Genomic DNA, 15,425 nt, shown 5'->3' on the forward strand with positions numbered 1-15,425 from the left:
AGTACAAATGGATGAAATTTTTAACAGAAACAACTAATTTGCTATTTGATCTAACATATAGGGATTAATTTACTCATTTTATGAGTGAAAAAACAAAATACAATTCAACTTTTAATACAAGAGTCTCCCTGATACATAAGGAAGATTGAGAGAAGCAAGAAACGTACAACTTAAAAATAAAATGTTTTTTTAAAAAATGGCATCTCATTTGCATAATATATAATGTATGTGGCATCGCATTTACATAAATCATAAGGAAGTAGAATGTTAAATAAATTTGCATGCTAATTATTAGTATAATATGAAAAAGAAAAAGGAAACTGATTGTTAAATTAATGATAAAAAAGAAGTGTAAAGGCATGCACATGCACATGCACATGCTTTTTCTTTTTCTTTTTATTATTCAACATGCATGCTTTTCAAAACCTATTTATTATAAGTATTAAAGGGTATTATGAGATGCATGAATTTTAGATTTGATAATAAACCACTTGCTTATGTATGTATTATAAGTTTATTACTGACATTATTATTGCTTCTTTATTCTCTCTTTATATATATATATATATATCTTTTACTTTTTCCTCTAATTCCCATATGCAATCTTCCAAAAATATCCTAAATTTGAGGGAATTTTTGACAAAAATAACCTCATAGGTTGATATAAATGAAAGGCATTTGAACCTTGGAGTGTCAAGTCTTTGTCTTTCATACTCCAAAACTCTATTTTAGATTAAGGAAAATTAAATGGCTAATCCTTGTGAAGTGGAAGTTCTCAACAATGCCTTGTCAGGTTCTTCATATCTTCTTTCCCTATAACCTTTTTTTATAGACATTTTGAATTAATCCAATATCAAAATAATTAGAAAGGAAATTATAAATTATGAAATAGTAAATGTGTCAATATGTTATATTTTACGCATAAATATATATCCATAAAATATGATAATAATTTTTTTATTCATAAATTTTTAATTCCATATTTGTTTTTTTATGCAATATTAGGAGTAAATGATAGGTGATATAAATTGAATTCGTATTAAAAGAATATTTGATAAAAACTTTAACAGTGCTTTATATAAGTTCTAATTAAGTTGGTATTACTTAACTCATAAGTTAACTAGATTAGAAATTTTGTAAGGGTATAATTATATATAGGTTATTAAATACTATAATGTTCGGACAAAGACTCAATCGGCTGGAGTTAATTAATTTTTGCATTGTTCCAATGGGGGAAATGAAACATTTTCTTTTCTAAACATGTGTTGAGCTAATTTTTTTTTTAGTATTTAACATTGTACTCCACAATGGCTGTTCATCATATTCAAATTAAACTTGTTTACAGCATGAATTTAATTATAAATTCAACTAGAAAAGCAAGGTTTTAGCCTAATCAGTAGCTTGAATCGAACTCATACTAGTATTAGAAAATAACAAAATATTGTGTAAGAATATGAGGCGACCCAAATTCATATCACCCCTATGCAAGGCCCTGGATTAGACGGATAGCCAAGTCCTTAAAGGTTAAAGCCTACTAAATTTGGCATTACAAGAATTATATGTCATCATTTGTGACAAATTATTGCTAATTAACCTTTAGTATCGAAGGTTATAGATTGGTTAATTTTGTTTTTTAATTAATTTAGGGATTGGAGTTGATGAAAAATCACTAGTTTCAATACTGACAAAATCACAAAATGAGCACAAGAAATCCATGAGGAAAGGATGTTCCAAATTCTTCCTTGAGGATGAACGTCAATTTGAGCGATGGAACGACAGTGCCATCAAGAGCCTTAAAGCTGAATTCAAGCTATTTAAGGTATATATTCTTATCTAGTCCATTCGCTGTATAATCTGACTTTGTGATCGTAAAGCTTAAATAAAATAGTTTGTAGTAATTTATGAATATAAACATCAGGATGTTGTGGTGCTTTCGCTGATGCATCCATGGGAGAGAGATGCTCGATTGTTGAAAAAGGCGTTGAAGAAGGGACCTCCACACTATAACGTGATTGTTGAAATAGCATGCACCCGATCATCCGATCAGCTTTTGGGTGCCCGAAAAGCCTACCATTCCCTCTTCGACCGTTCCATCGAGGAAGATCTTGCTTCCCACGTTAAGGGCTCCGAGCGCAAGGTCCATCCATCATTTTTTACACATTTGTATATTTTAAACTTGTTATGTTGCGGAATAATTAGATTTATGTGTTGTTTTGAGCAGTTGTTGGTGGCACTGGTGAGTGCTTACAGATATGAAGGACCAAAGGTGAAGGAAGACGCTGCAAAATCGGAGGCCAAAGCACTTTTAAATGCAATCAAGAATAATAATGGTGATCATAAGAAGAAGGCTATGGAGGAGGATGAAGTTATCTGGATTCTAACTACAAGGAGTAAGCCTCATCTTAAAGTAGTCTATGAACAATACAAGAAAATTTCTGCCAAAACCATCACTGAGGTAATCAAAAACAAAACCAAAAAATACAAGATAATTCATCCATCAATGGAGTTTCTAATTTCTATTTGTATTGCTTTTGGTTTTGGTTTAGGACCTTGAAGTTGAGTTGCTCTTGAAAGAGACAGTGGAATGCCTGTGCACCCCTCAAACATATTTCACCAGGGTAACATAATTAACGTCTAAACCTTAAGCTATGGGTCTTTTGCTCTTTTAGTGATTCAAGTTGGCTCAAATTACATTTTAATATGTTTTACTTCGAGTTGGATGCAAGAGCAAATCTAATCTAATTCATAAGCATATTTGATCTCGATAAATTCTCTTTATCTCTAGGTTTTCGATACAGCTTTAAGAGAGGATGCGAAGGAAGATGCAAAAAAAGCACTGACTCGCTTGGTTGCAACACAAGAAGACGTAGATTTGAAGGGAATCGCTGCTAAGTTTGAGGACAAAATAAAAGAGAGAGTTAAAGGAGCCTATAAGGATGTGTTGCTTGGTGTGTTAGCAGATGATAGGAAATGAAATGCCTTCAATTTCTATTTTAATTTGGTGGTTGTCTTTTTAAATGGTTGTTGTTTCTCCGTTGCCTACATCAAATATTGTTCTGCCCATCTTTGGCCTTACAAGGCTATTCTATTGCTGTTGCTTTAATCTGTACTCCTTAATAAAATCATCTTTCATTCCTTTTGCCCTTTTCCCTCTAAAAAAAAATCAGAGCAATTTAATCCATGTTAATTTCGAAAGTGAGCAATTAAGGGCAATTAGTCTCAACCTTAATATTTTCTGTCAATTGTACGCAATTTTTATTGATATGATAACAAATTTAGCTCTCAAAGTTTAGACATTCTGTCAATGTTGTCCCAATTTAACAAATTTAGCCTATAACATTTGTGTAAATATTGATGTTAAATTTGTTGGATTTTTTAGAATTAAGACCAAATTGACAAAACATATAAATACTAAGGGCTAAATTTGTTGTTATACCAATCAAAATTATGTACAATTGACAAAATATATTAACACCGTGATTAATTGTCTTTAGTTGCTCACGTTCGAAATGGTTTGAAATTAAATTGCTTTGATATTTTTCGAGAGAGGCCAATTCACTCAATTTCAAAATTAAGATGGACTAAAAAGAACTTTTTACCAATAATTAACCATATATTAAAAATAAATCAAATTACATATTTATACCTCTATATAAAAACATGTTATAAGTTTGGATTAATCGAGTATTTGTTTTTCCAAGGCCAACATGAAAAAAATCTATTATACTATTTTAAAATAATAAAATATTAAAAATACTTTTATATTATTTATATATTTTGATAATTATTTTTTGAAAGGATTTTGATAATTAAATCTAAATTTAACTTTTTCATTATAAACTATGTAATATTTATCTATGATATTGTAATGCTCATTGTTGGATTGTTGTCATGAGTTGATTGGTACTAACTCAAATATAAAAAAATTATTTAAAAATAATAATAATAATACAATGAATATTTTATTATTAAGTGGACGTCCATCAAAATCAAGATAAGTTTAATACATTTTAGAGTTCTAACAGTCATTAGAAGTATACTTTTGTATCATGTATACTTTTTTATGGCAATAATTATAGACTTCAGAAAAATATTGTAAATTATTCCTATTAATCAATAAAAATATAGTAAAATTATCGTTTAAACTTTATAAAATTAAAAATTAACATAATAAAAAAGTTTTATTTTAATCATTTCAAAATTTTATAATTTCATTTTTTACCTTACCTAAAACAATTACCTTGCTTTGTGGCTAAACTTAAAAGATGAAACCCAAAATTGATAATAATAAAAATTATACACAAGTCGTTAGTCGTTAACACTTCAATTTCATTTATTTAATAAATAACTTTTCAAAAATCTATTTTTTACATAAAATTTTATAATATAAAAATAAATTATAAATGGAAAGTCGGCTCTGTAATAAAATTATCACGAGAAACTTACGTGTACAACTTTTGTTGAGAATCGTGTACGTTGTTATATCTTCATCTATATTTGGAAAGTGATCAATGAAGTCGTCCTTTTTTTTTTTTGTATTTTTTTCAATGTTACATGTCTCTAGCTTTTGATATCTTGGAATTTTACAAAAGCTTTTAGACGATTTGATTATATAAAGTCTAGGATAAATTCTAAATTTGGTTACTTATACTTACATAAATTTATGGTTAGGTCATTAAATTTTTAAAAAACGAATTATTTTATAATCACTAGTTAATCAACTTATCTCGCATATATAGCCATCCCACTCACCTCCACTTCTCGCCACTTCTCGACACGATCCATAAATCTAAGCCTCCATTTAACACCAACCTACTAAATCACGCCATAGCTCCCTCACCAACTAATTTGCTTCTCTATCACCTCCATCTTTCCTCTCTACGACCAACCTCATCATTGCCACACTAACCACAAACTATCTATTGGTAGATTGCAATGTCTAGTAATTTCACATTGCTAATAAATGAATAAATTATAGGTCAATTGAATCTCTATGACTAGGTCATATAGAGCTGGCTACTTATTTGGCTCATATATATATATTCAAAGATATCACTTTCATGTAAAGTAAGTGTTGGCCTGAAACAGTTACTATGTAACAAATAAAGTATGAGAAAAAATGACAGCGAAAGTAGGTACTTCAACAAGCGTCTTGACAAGCACAAACAAAATAGGGAACAACAAAGTTTGTTTATGCAATTTAGTTTCTCTACGTTTACGGAGTCTAGCTGAGTGAGAAGAATCTACTATCTCCAATCAAATACAACAAAGTGAATATAATTCTAATGCACTCCAGTGAAGAATCCTCACTCTTGCTCCTCAAAGGCTAGATCTCTCATCACCAAATTCTCTCCTTAAGAACTTAGTCTGTAAAACCATAACTTTAAGGTTTTATAATCTCAAATGCACTCGAACAAATAAGTGTTTTCAATAATCAATGCACCTATACAAGTCTCACAAGTATATAAAGTTTTTGAGACTAACATAATAAAGATTCATCACAATCCCTACTAAGCAAAAGCTAAAATAGCTAAATACAATATATATTAACAACCAAGGTAAACATGGACTGTTGATAGCTAAGTCATTAACGTTTTGGTCCGATCCAACTTCCTCTATCCAAGGGATTTGATATACTCAATTTGATCCTTTTCGACCTTCTAAATAAGTTTCTCCAAGTGAATTGATCTTTATTGATGGGTTTGATTTGTTCCATAACATTAACAAAACCCAAAGATATAGTTCAATAAATTGCTAGTTTTCCAAAGTGGATGAGGAAATGGACACTTCTCTTAGCACATTGCAGCAACTTCAAATATCTCAATAATCCCCCATTTGGCAATTTGTTGAACAAAACACATACAAGACAAGATGCTTATTCAACAATCAATCAACAACTCCCACTTAGCATACTCCCTTTAATCCAATCAACTTAACGTAGAAAATAATTTAAATAATTTAACCATCAATGCTTAGTTTGAAATTGGAATCAATAATCAAACAACTACAATTGTAAATAAGTAAGCTAATGAATTAGGAAATTATAAACAATCAATGTAAACAAAAATATTCATCCACCACAAGCATTAAGTTCAAATTACAATCCTAAAAAAATCCCAAAATCAAATAAAATTTCTTTAAACAAAAAACAACATTTGCATAAATAGTAGCACGATATCAACCCTTTCACCAGCATATCCCGTTGACTTTCATCTCCCCTTTTTTATCAACAAGACTGCCAACTTAATCTTCATCAGGAAGAGAGTGAAGTTCAGCTCAAAGGTTCTTTTGCTTGTCTTTGATCTTATTTACAAATCTTGGCTTCATCTCGAAGTCTGACAATGCGTCAATCATCAATGCCAACTGGTTCCTCCTTTGGTTCATTGGTTGTGTGCTTGCCTTCTAGGCACTTATGGGAGAATTTGAGCTCTGGGACAGGCTTTTCATATTGCTTAGTGGCACGAACAACGCACGGGTTTTGCTTGTGCAAGATTTGAAAAATCAGGGAAAGGAATGGTAGGAAGGATCTACCATGTACCTTTTCAGCGTGCTTTACTATCTCTTTAAAGATTGTTTGGTCCAAATCAAATTCAACCATCTTGACAACTTTTCTTAGAAGGATTGCAGTCTTCCTGCTTACTGAATGAATCACACTGGCTATTAGGAAGCCAGTTCCAAGTTGCTATAGCATATAAGGCAACATAAATTGTAAAGAGAGAGGAAGCATGGATATCACCTTTCTTTGGTTATGTTAAGTAACTTTTCAACCTACACCAGAAAGTAATTTTCCCACATTTTATTATAGGAGGAAATTCCTAAGGTAAAGTTAGATTCTAAAGAAAATAATTTTTTTTGACATACCAAATGTTGGAATCACTTTCCAATGAATTAAATTCCCAAAAAAGTTATCACTTTCCACCATACCAAACGCTACCTTAGATTAGATTAAAGGGGAAAGACCTACTTACAACGGTGTAAATCTACTTTAGTTTTATACTCTTTTGTATATTTTTGTATGATTAATATTTCAATCATCCAACTATCATATTTCTTATTCCATTCATATATATTATGCATGTCAAATTTGACGTACATGAGAAATTGCTAACTATTTGTTTTATACAAAAAAAATTCAACCATTCAATAAATATTAATATATACAGATCAATACGATGAAGATATCAGATTGGTTCGAGAATTTACATGCATAACAAGTACAATTATATCAATAAATTTAACGAATAGATCTTTAAAATATTAAATGTAAAAAATATATAAAAATTAAATTTACACCTATGTAAGTGAATCTCTATCTAAATTAAATATTAGATATATTATAATTTTAAAGAATAAAAATAAATAAGGACTCTTTCTGTGAAATAAAAAAATATCTTTATTTATAAGTTAGAAAAACGCTAAAAAATTTAATAATCCTTTATATGATACTAATTAAGTACAACACGGATATAATATTAAAATAATATATTTTACCAAATTAAAATAATATTTAAAATATGATAAAATACAATACAATATAAAAAATATATATAAACACAATACAAGTTTATACATATAAGAATAAACCAAAAGTTATATAAACATGTAGTTTGCAGGAATGGATCGTCTTAAACCTGCAGAACAAACATGAATTGAGATTTGGAGAAGTCGATTGGAAATGCTTTTTTGAGATCTTAATACGGTGCATATGAAAAAATTGCAATCTCTTTATTTTTCAAGGGATGTCTTGGAATAGTATCGACACTATTAAGGTCTCCTATAGCTGGGTCAAATAGTTCATGACGGCAGCTAGGGGCCCAACGATATCATTTCAGGCTTCAACTTCGTGTTCCAATCTACATAGAAACTGTGTCTACTTGAATATTGATGGTTTCGTAAGGTCTGAGGATGACTCTGCTTCAACAAGAGGAATTGTTCGAGACGAAGTTGGGAATTGGATATTTAGTTTTAACAAATTTTTAGGGAGTTGCTTAGTATTCGAGGCTGAATTGTAAGGACATCTTGATTGATTGAGGCTACGATAATGTGTTAGTTCAGACGAATAATCTTGAAGTGGCTACTGTCGTGTTGGAGGAACTCACAAGATGATCAAATTCTGCTTTGATTAGGAGAATTCTTCAGCGGGTTCCTCGGTTTCAACATTAGAGCATCTGTCATATCCCTAGAGAAGCGAACCAAGAAGATGAAAGACCAGTCAAATTGGCTCATTTGGATAGTCAATGATTACTAGTTTTCTAAATATCCCCGTTTGGGGAAATGAGTTATGTGATGTAATTTGTCCTTTTTATTTTCTTTTTTGTCAAAAAAAAATCTCAAAATTATCAATACATTTTAATATGCATTACTTATTAAAAATAAATAAATTTAATAAATTCATTACGTGTTGATAATATCCGTTAATTTAATTCAAAAAAATCATAAGATAATCAAAATTATCATTATAATAACAAAATAAATCAAGTGATAAAAACAAACAACTTGATATTAAAAAATTACAATTTTTTTCTTTAAAAAAAATTTAAATTTTTAAAATAATATATTTTTAGTGTATTATTATTATTAGGGTAAACTACACCCATGGTCACTTTTGTTTACCTTAGGTTACATTTTAGTCACTTATGTTTGAAATGTTACGTTTTTGTCACTTATGTTATCGTGTTGTAACATTTTAGTCACTGAGCTATTAATTGTCGCTAACAGTGTAACAGTAAGTTGACGTGGAACGTTAAATCATCATTTCAAACAAAAATTTTAGGGTAAATTATACAATCGATCCCCATATTTTTTCATTTTGAGCAATTTAATTTTTTTATGTTCTTTAATTTTTTTTCTTTATTTTCCATTATCTTTTGTTTCTCCCTCTATTTTCTTACCTTCCCATTTCTTTTAACATATCAAGAAGCCGAATTGGCAATGAAGAAATAAGTCGAAAACCATCATTGCCTATAACCAAAGCCCATAAACCCATACCATGCTTTTTTCTTCACTACCAATTTGACTTCCTGATATGTTGAAAGAAATGGAGAATGTACGAAAATAGAGGGAGAAGTAGGAGAGAATGGAAAATAATGAAAAAAAAGAAAGTTAAAAGAACATAAAAGAAAAAATTAAATTGCTCAAAATGAAAAAAATATGGGGACCAATTGTATAATTTAACCTAATTTTTTTTGTTTGAAATGATGATTTAATGCTCCACATTAGCTTGCCGTTATACCGTTAACGACAATTAATGGCTCAATGACTAAAATGTTACAACACGATAACATAAGTGACTAAAACGTAACATTTCAAACATAAGTGACTATGGGTGTAATTTACCCTTATTATTATTATTTTAAAAAGAATAACATGTTTTACTATCTAACTTATACCTAAAAACATGTAGAATCCGATTACCAAAAAGAAAACCATCCGAAAACGGTGACAGTGAGACACGTGATCTTTATCCAAAAAAATATAATAATAATTTTCATATAATTATGAATTCAATGTAGCTATAAATACAGAGTCATCATCCTCAGGGCTTGTTTCTGCTCTTCTTATCAAAACCCTTTTTTTCTTAATCAAATCTGTATGTCCTCTATCTTTGTTTAATACTTTCTGCCATTATTTCTTTCGATTATTATTTTTTTTTCGATTTTCAAAGGGTCTTTTTTTTATTTATTTGCTATTAACCAATGATTTTTATGGGTTTAGTCATTAAAAAATTTTGTTGTTCTTATGTGGTATCTGACGATGGGTATTCATCAGGAAAAAGAAAAGAGACTTTTTTTTTAGCATGCAAAGTGATTTTTTTGTCACTGTCGGCAGCACTATTGGTTGTTCCGACTATTACTTTTGGTGTTTAAAATTTTATTTTTTTTCCTTTGATGCTAACTTGATATGTGGTGATCTGAATAATTCTTAAATATATTTTCTTTGATTGGATTACTTATAGTTATTATTTTGTTATTTTTTGCAGGGTTCAGTTCGCATAATAGTAACGCATAAAAGTATGGTTGGGAGGATTTTATTACTAGTTCTTTTTATGAATGCTGCCTTTTTAATAGTGGTAAAAGAACTTTAATTTGTGATGTTTAAATCTATTCTTTATGTATTTGTTGCTTCCAATTTTTTAATTATTGTGAATTGGAATTGTTTTTGCCTGTAGAATGCTGTACCAGAAACATGCCCTGCTGATCTCGGTGGAAAATGTGGTGAAGATAGTGAATGGGAAGGGGAATTTTTCCCTGGAGTTACTAAAATTAAGTATGAGGTAAAAGAGTTACATCCCCTGCAGGATTTAACTTAGGTCTTATTTGTTGTAGTTGCAGAGGAAATGAATGTTATCATAGTCAATATCGGTGAATATCGACTCTCTAGAGTCGGAACCCTAAAACAGCGACAAAAAGGGTTACTTCCCCTGTAGGATTTAAAGGGTTGAATATAATTTGAATAATTTAAAGGGTTGAATATATTCTGTGTTTTGAAACCTTGCATCTTTCTCTGTTCGAGATATATTATTAAAGATCTGGAATACATTCTTAGTTCAAAGCACTTTTGATTACCATAGCATTAATTATTTGAATACTTGTTATTTAACAGTAATTTTGACTGCAGGGTCCTTCTAGCAAGAATCCACTTTCATACAAATGGTACAATGCAGAAGAAGTGATTCTTGGGAAGAAAATGAAGGTTAGTTTCAAATTTCCCATTCTTAACATGTATAAGATTTATCAAGATGTTGATGATTGCTGACTAGTTGTCAATTGTTTAGGACTGGTTGAGATTTAGTGTTGCATTTTGGCATACATTTCGTGGAACAGGTGCCGATCCTTTTGGTGCACCCACAAAGTCTTGGCCATGGGAAGATGGTACCAATTCCATTGCTATGGCCAAAAGAAGAAGTAAGATTGATAGTTATTTCCTCCCTATCTGTGCTTATTGATTAATACTAGTCTGCAGGATGGTAACATTCTTTGCTCCTCTTTGAAACGATTGCAGTGAGAGCCAACTTCGAATTCCTAAACAAGCTTGGAGTTGATAGGTGGTGTTTCCATGACAGGGACATTGCTCCTGATGGCAAAACACTAAAGGTTGGATATTTTTCTTATTGACTCTTCAAGTTGCTTTTCATATCTAAATGCTTGAATATGAACTGGTTTTGACTAAACTCTCTTAACAGCCCTCCTCTCCTATTGGTTTTTTGGCAATTGTTTATCGATCATTTTTTCTGTTCTCTTCGTTGTAGGAAACTAATTCAAACTTGGATGAAGTCGTGGCACTTGCTAAAGAGCTTCAGGTAATTTCTGAATTTGCAAAAAGTTTTAAATTGCTCGTCTCAAGTAGAGACCTATCCTCCTCTTTTTTCTTTTTCTTTTTCCCCTTTTCTCAAAATTTTAAACCCTCTTGTTTGATACAAGACTAAGTTATATGTTTCCCGAATATCTTTGTTACTTGACCATGCAGGGGGACAAGATCCGTCCACTGTGGGGTACTGCTCAACTATTTATGCATCCTCGTTACATGCATGGTGCTGCTACAAGGTATCCTTACTTAAGTGATTTGCATATATCCCTTGATGAACTTAATTCTTACTTCTGCGTTTGCTTTTAAGCTCTGAGTTGGGTGTTTATGCCTATGCTGCTGCTCAAGTTAAGAAAGCTATGGAGGTGGGCTTTTACTTCTATATAACATTGAGGTTAAACTTATTGCATTTTGTGTTTAGATTACAGTTATGTTGGTCTTATGTCTGGTAATTGCTTTGTATTTTGCTTTCTGTTCCTATAGGTGACACATTATCTTGGGGGAGAAAATTATGTATTTTGGGGTGGTCGTGAGGGATACCAAACACTCTTGAACACAGACATGGAAAGAGAGCTTGATCATATGGTATATTTGTTAGTCATTTCTTACTTTGAAATCTGCTAAATAAAGTTTTTCAATGTCAGCTGTTAGTTTCATGTTAGTTAAAATGTTTGCTCTATTTTATGCATTTTTCCTGATTAAACGTTCTTCTTCAAGTTTCCAATGTGGCGTCTTAGTTATTAGCTATGCAACTGAATTATTTATTTTGACAGGCAAAATTTCTTGAAGCTGCTGCTGCCTACAAGAAGAAGATTGGATTCAATGGTAATTTTCCATTATAACAATCTTAAGACTGTATGCTAGCTCCCCTTCCAGCAAATGTAGGTGATGAGGAGGGGACAAAAAAAATTATGCTATTCTGGGCCGCAGGGTTGTCTTTCTGTAGTTATTTATTTATTTTTTCGTGGAATTCTGATGGAATATTCTTTGATTCAGGAACTCTACTGATTGAACCTAAGCCTCAAGAACCTACCAAACATCAGTATGTTTCGACAATCCCTTCCTTTCTCAATTAGTAATAGCAGTCAAGTTTGCTGTTCTTTATATGAATTATTGCTTGATTTATTTACAGGTATGACTGGGATGCTGCAACAACACTTAACTTCTTGCATAAATATGGGCTGCTTGGTGAGCTCTAATGAATTCTCGTCTGGAATCTAACATTGCCTGCTAGATGATTTTTGATAACTGCTGCATAGCTAAATAAAGTATTATCTAAACTTGTGTATTTGAAGGGATTTGTTTCATGGTTAACTCTTGCCTGGTAAAACAATAACTGATTTCATGAACAAGACTGCATGCACGGTTTGAAAAGCATACCTTAAGTGTTTAGGTCTAGTTTATACCAGGACCAGAAAAATTGAAGAACCTGATGATTACAGGGTAAAATCATCTGGCTGAGAAAAAAATTATATGATGAGAGATTGTAGTCCTCAGTCCAGAGAGTTACTAATTTGGAATTTATTAGGCTTTCTAATACTTTGTGATGTAGAACCCTATTTTGCTTATGCTTTACTTTGCTTGAAGAACCTGTATCCGACACTTGTGCCTCCAAGGACCTTCCTTCTCATACATGATCATACTTCAAAAAAGTTGAACATATCTAATATTGAATGCATATTTATATCCAGCAATTAAACCTGAGCCAAGTAACTAGATAATTTTGTTTAGTATTTGGCTTCAAAACCATGCTGCTTTCCAGAAATTGGAATTTCTAGTTGGTCAGGTCCATTTTCATATAGAAGGAAAACAAGGCGTCGTCCAACTATGATCTATCTGGGTATTATCTCTTTTGGCAGGCGGTTACATTTAACGTACTGTCCACTATTTCCTTTTGCAGGAGAATTCAAACTTAACATTGAGTGTAACCATGCCACACTCTCTGGTCACAGGTTTGTTGTGTTCCATGCCTTCGAATTATATTTGCGTATCATTTCCAAGTAAAATTTCCCCACAACTGCATGCATGTAAATTCCTCTGCCAACCTATGGTGCTTATGTAATTTGCAGCTGCCATCATGATCTTGAGACTGCAAGAATCAATGGAATGTTAGGAAATATTGATGCAAACACTGGGGATCCTCAAGTTGGTACGATCAATTATTAACTTAAAAACTTCCTAGTGTTTACAAAGTATTCTTATTTCATGTTTATGAGCTTGGGATTACAATCTTCTTAACTTTGAAGATATGGATTTCTTTGTGATACAGGTTGGGACACAGATCAGTTCTTGACTGATGTCGGGGAGGCAACCATGATTATGCTAAGTGTGATAAGAAATGTATGCGGCGGACTCTTATTTTATTTTCTTTTGATAGTTCAAACTTCAAAAGAGTGTTCGACTTTCTACTGTTTTACACTCTTCACATTTGTGTGTGGCAGGGAGGATTAGCACCAGGAGGCTTCAACTTCGATGCAAAATTGTGTGTAAACATTTCCTTCGTTATTTTCTTACAATTGTGTTGTGTTTACCTAGGTTCTTGTTATCTTGAGCCACTTGTGATGATCTTTTTACCTTTTATTGTTTTGTAGACGGAGAGAGAGTACAGATGTTGAGGACTTGTTCATTGCTCATATTAGTGGAATGGACACCTTGGCTCGTGGACTCCGAAATGCTGCTAAACTGATTGAGGTAATACAATATCAAAGTTATCCCTCCGCTTTCTAACCAAATGCCTATTTCTCCCCTCTTTCATATATTAATCAATAATTTTCCTCATTATAGGATGGTTCTTTGGCTGAGCTTGTTCGTAAACGATATTCTAGCTTTGACACAGAACTTGGTGCCCAGATTGAGGTGATGCTTTTTTATTTTTTCTTTAAATGATAACTTCTCCTTTGGCTTAAAGTCTGGCATTTCCCATGGAAGAATCGCTAATATAAGTAATCCATCATCGAACAGGCTGGTAAAGCTGATTTTGAAATGCTTGAGAAGAAAGCCATGGAATGGGGAGAGCCCAAGGTTGCTTCAGCCAAGCAGGTAGATATTTTACTTCAAAAAAGATGTTTACAAGTTTTTTTTAACTTCATGCTATACTGTGATGACCTATGGCCCATAACCGACCAAATAGCGAGTTATTCATATTAGATTGTTTGTTACGTTACGAACTATAATTTCTAACTATAAAACATGACAGAAAGCAATGCTTTTCATATAACCTTTTTGACTTATTCAGTGTTACCTTTTATATACACTCCATTACGGAGCGATCCGTCCTGTGTCTGTCCCGTATACAATCTATAAACAGAAAATAGCATGTAATGCCAGTATGAACCAAATCTAAAATGAAAATTTTGGTTGTCTTGTTGCAGGAACTTGCAGAGATGATTTTCCAATCTGCACTGTAGGATACCTTGATTGACCGATTATGGTCAATGTTTTCGGTTTTTCCTTTTAGTTAGGAATAAGCCATGATGCTTATACAAATAATTAGATTTATGTAGTTTATAACAATGCATTAGTGCTTAGTTTTTTAAGAAAAATGGTATGTTTTAGTAGTTGAACTCTTGGTGGTATGCCACCTGACCATGAAGGGAATCCATGCCCTTTTTAGGTACCCTTCTTGGAATGTTGTGGATAAGTGATGGCAAGTTTGGCTTTAAATAAAAGGAAATTTAATAAAATTATCTCAGGGGGGGTTCATGCCTTCATGGTTCTTAATCGGATGATTAGACCTTAATTTTTGGAATATTCAAGTCTAAATGTATTTAATTTATCCTATGTTCTATCCTCGTATTACATTATTATCATTAGTATAAAAGTTAAATTTTTTCTTAAGTAATTTAGCTATTCATAAGTTTTATTTAAGTTATTGGGTATTAAGTTTGTTTCTTTAAATTCTGCCGGTCAGTTTCAAGCAACAGTTAGGGGGATCGTTATTAATATTCGTTGATGAGTAAAAGTACATATTTTAGACTCAAGTTTGATTCGTAAATGTGTGGTGTTGCTTTTAATTAGTGTAGATAATGCAAATAGAAAAAAGATATATAATATTGATTTTAATAATTTAGTGATGAAAATTTTTAAATAGTTTAGTGATTAAATTATAATTTTTTAATTAA

At 31.5% G+C, this 15,425-nt stretch overlaps 2 protein-coding genes across 3 annotated transcripts; both read left to right on the plus strand.

Moving 5' to 3' along the window:
- Positions 1-705: 705 nt before the first annotated feature.
- LOC107903078 (annexin D4) lies at positions 706-3,143 on the plus strand. Its single transcript, XM_016829134.2, has 6 exons — positions 706-793; positions 1,647-1,819; positions 1,919-2,137; positions 2,222-2,455; positions 2,547-2,618; positions 2,786-3,143. The coding sequence occupies exons 1-6, from the start codon at positions 748-750 to the stop codon at positions 2,972-2,974; spliced, it is 933 nt and encodes a 310-aa protein (XP_016684623.1). The 5' UTR covers positions 706-747; the 3' UTR covers positions 2,975-3,143.
- Positions 3,144-9,421: 6,278 nt separating this feature from the next.
- LOC107904720 (xylose isomerase) lies at positions 9,422-15,024 on the plus strand. Of its 2 annotated transcripts, none has more exons than XM_016831182.2 (21): positions 9,422-9,589; positions 9,980-10,069; positions 10,169-10,273; positions 10,618-10,692; positions 10,775-10,904; positions 11,002-11,093; positions 11,249-11,299; positions 11,467-11,543; positions 11,615-11,669; positions 11,788-11,889; positions 12,078-12,129; positions 12,301-12,346; positions 12,437-12,492; positions 13,205-13,256; positions 13,374-13,453; positions 13,574-13,644; positions 13,746-13,786; positions 13,896-13,995; positions 14,089-14,160; positions 14,266-14,343; positions 14,676-15,024. In XM_016831182.2, the coding sequence occupies exons 2-21, from the start codon at positions 10,013-10,015 to the stop codon at positions 14,709-14,711; spliced, it is 1,428 nt and encodes a 475-aa protein (XP_016686671.1). In that variant the 5' UTR covers positions 9,422-9,589; positions 9,980-10,012; the 3' UTR covers positions 14,712-15,024. The 2 variants fall into 2 exon arrangements, with proteins under 2 accessions (XP_016686671.1, XP_040950536.1); XM_041094602.1 differs by lacking the exon at positions 9,422-9,589 and adding an exon at positions 9,690-9,836.
- The last annotated feature ends 401 nt before the right edge of the window (positions 15,025-15,425 follow it).

The sequence above is a fragment of the Gossypium hirsutum genome, chromosome D05, assembly GCF_007990345.1.
Source record: "Gossypium hirsutum isolate 1008001.06 chromosome D05, Gossypium_hirsutum_v2.1, whole genome shotgun sequence".
Lineage (NCBI taxonomy): Eukaryota > Viridiplantae > Streptophyta > Magnoliopsida > Malvales > Malvaceae > Gossypium > Gossypium hirsutum.

Bases quoted from the DNA above. Each gene is read 5' to 3' on its own strand.
- LOC107903078 (XM_016829134.2), top strand. From the start codon at position 748: ATGGCTAATCCTTGTGAAGTGGAAGTTCTCAACAATGCCTTGTCAG. The intron at 1,820-1,918 runs GTATATATTCTT...TATAAACATCAG, and splicing joins CTGAATTCAAGCTATTTAAG to GATGTTGTGGTGCTTTCGCT. The intron at 2,138-2,221 runs GTCCATCCATCA...TGTTTTGAGCAG, and splicing joins TTAAGGGCTCCGAGCGCAAG to TTGTTGGTGGCACTGGTGAG.
- LOC107904720 (XM_041094602.1), top strand. From the start codon at position 9,696: ATGATTTTTATGGGTTTAGTCATTAAAAAATTTTGTTGTTCTTATGTG. The intron at 11,670-11,787 runs GTGGGCTTTTAC...CTGTTCCTATAG, and splicing joins AAGTTAAGAAAGCTATGGAG to GTGACACATTATCTTGGGGG. The intron at 13,645-13,745 runs GTATGCGGCGGA...TGTGTGTGGCAG, and splicing joins TGCTAAGTGTGATAAGAAAT to GGAGGATTAGCACCAGGAGG.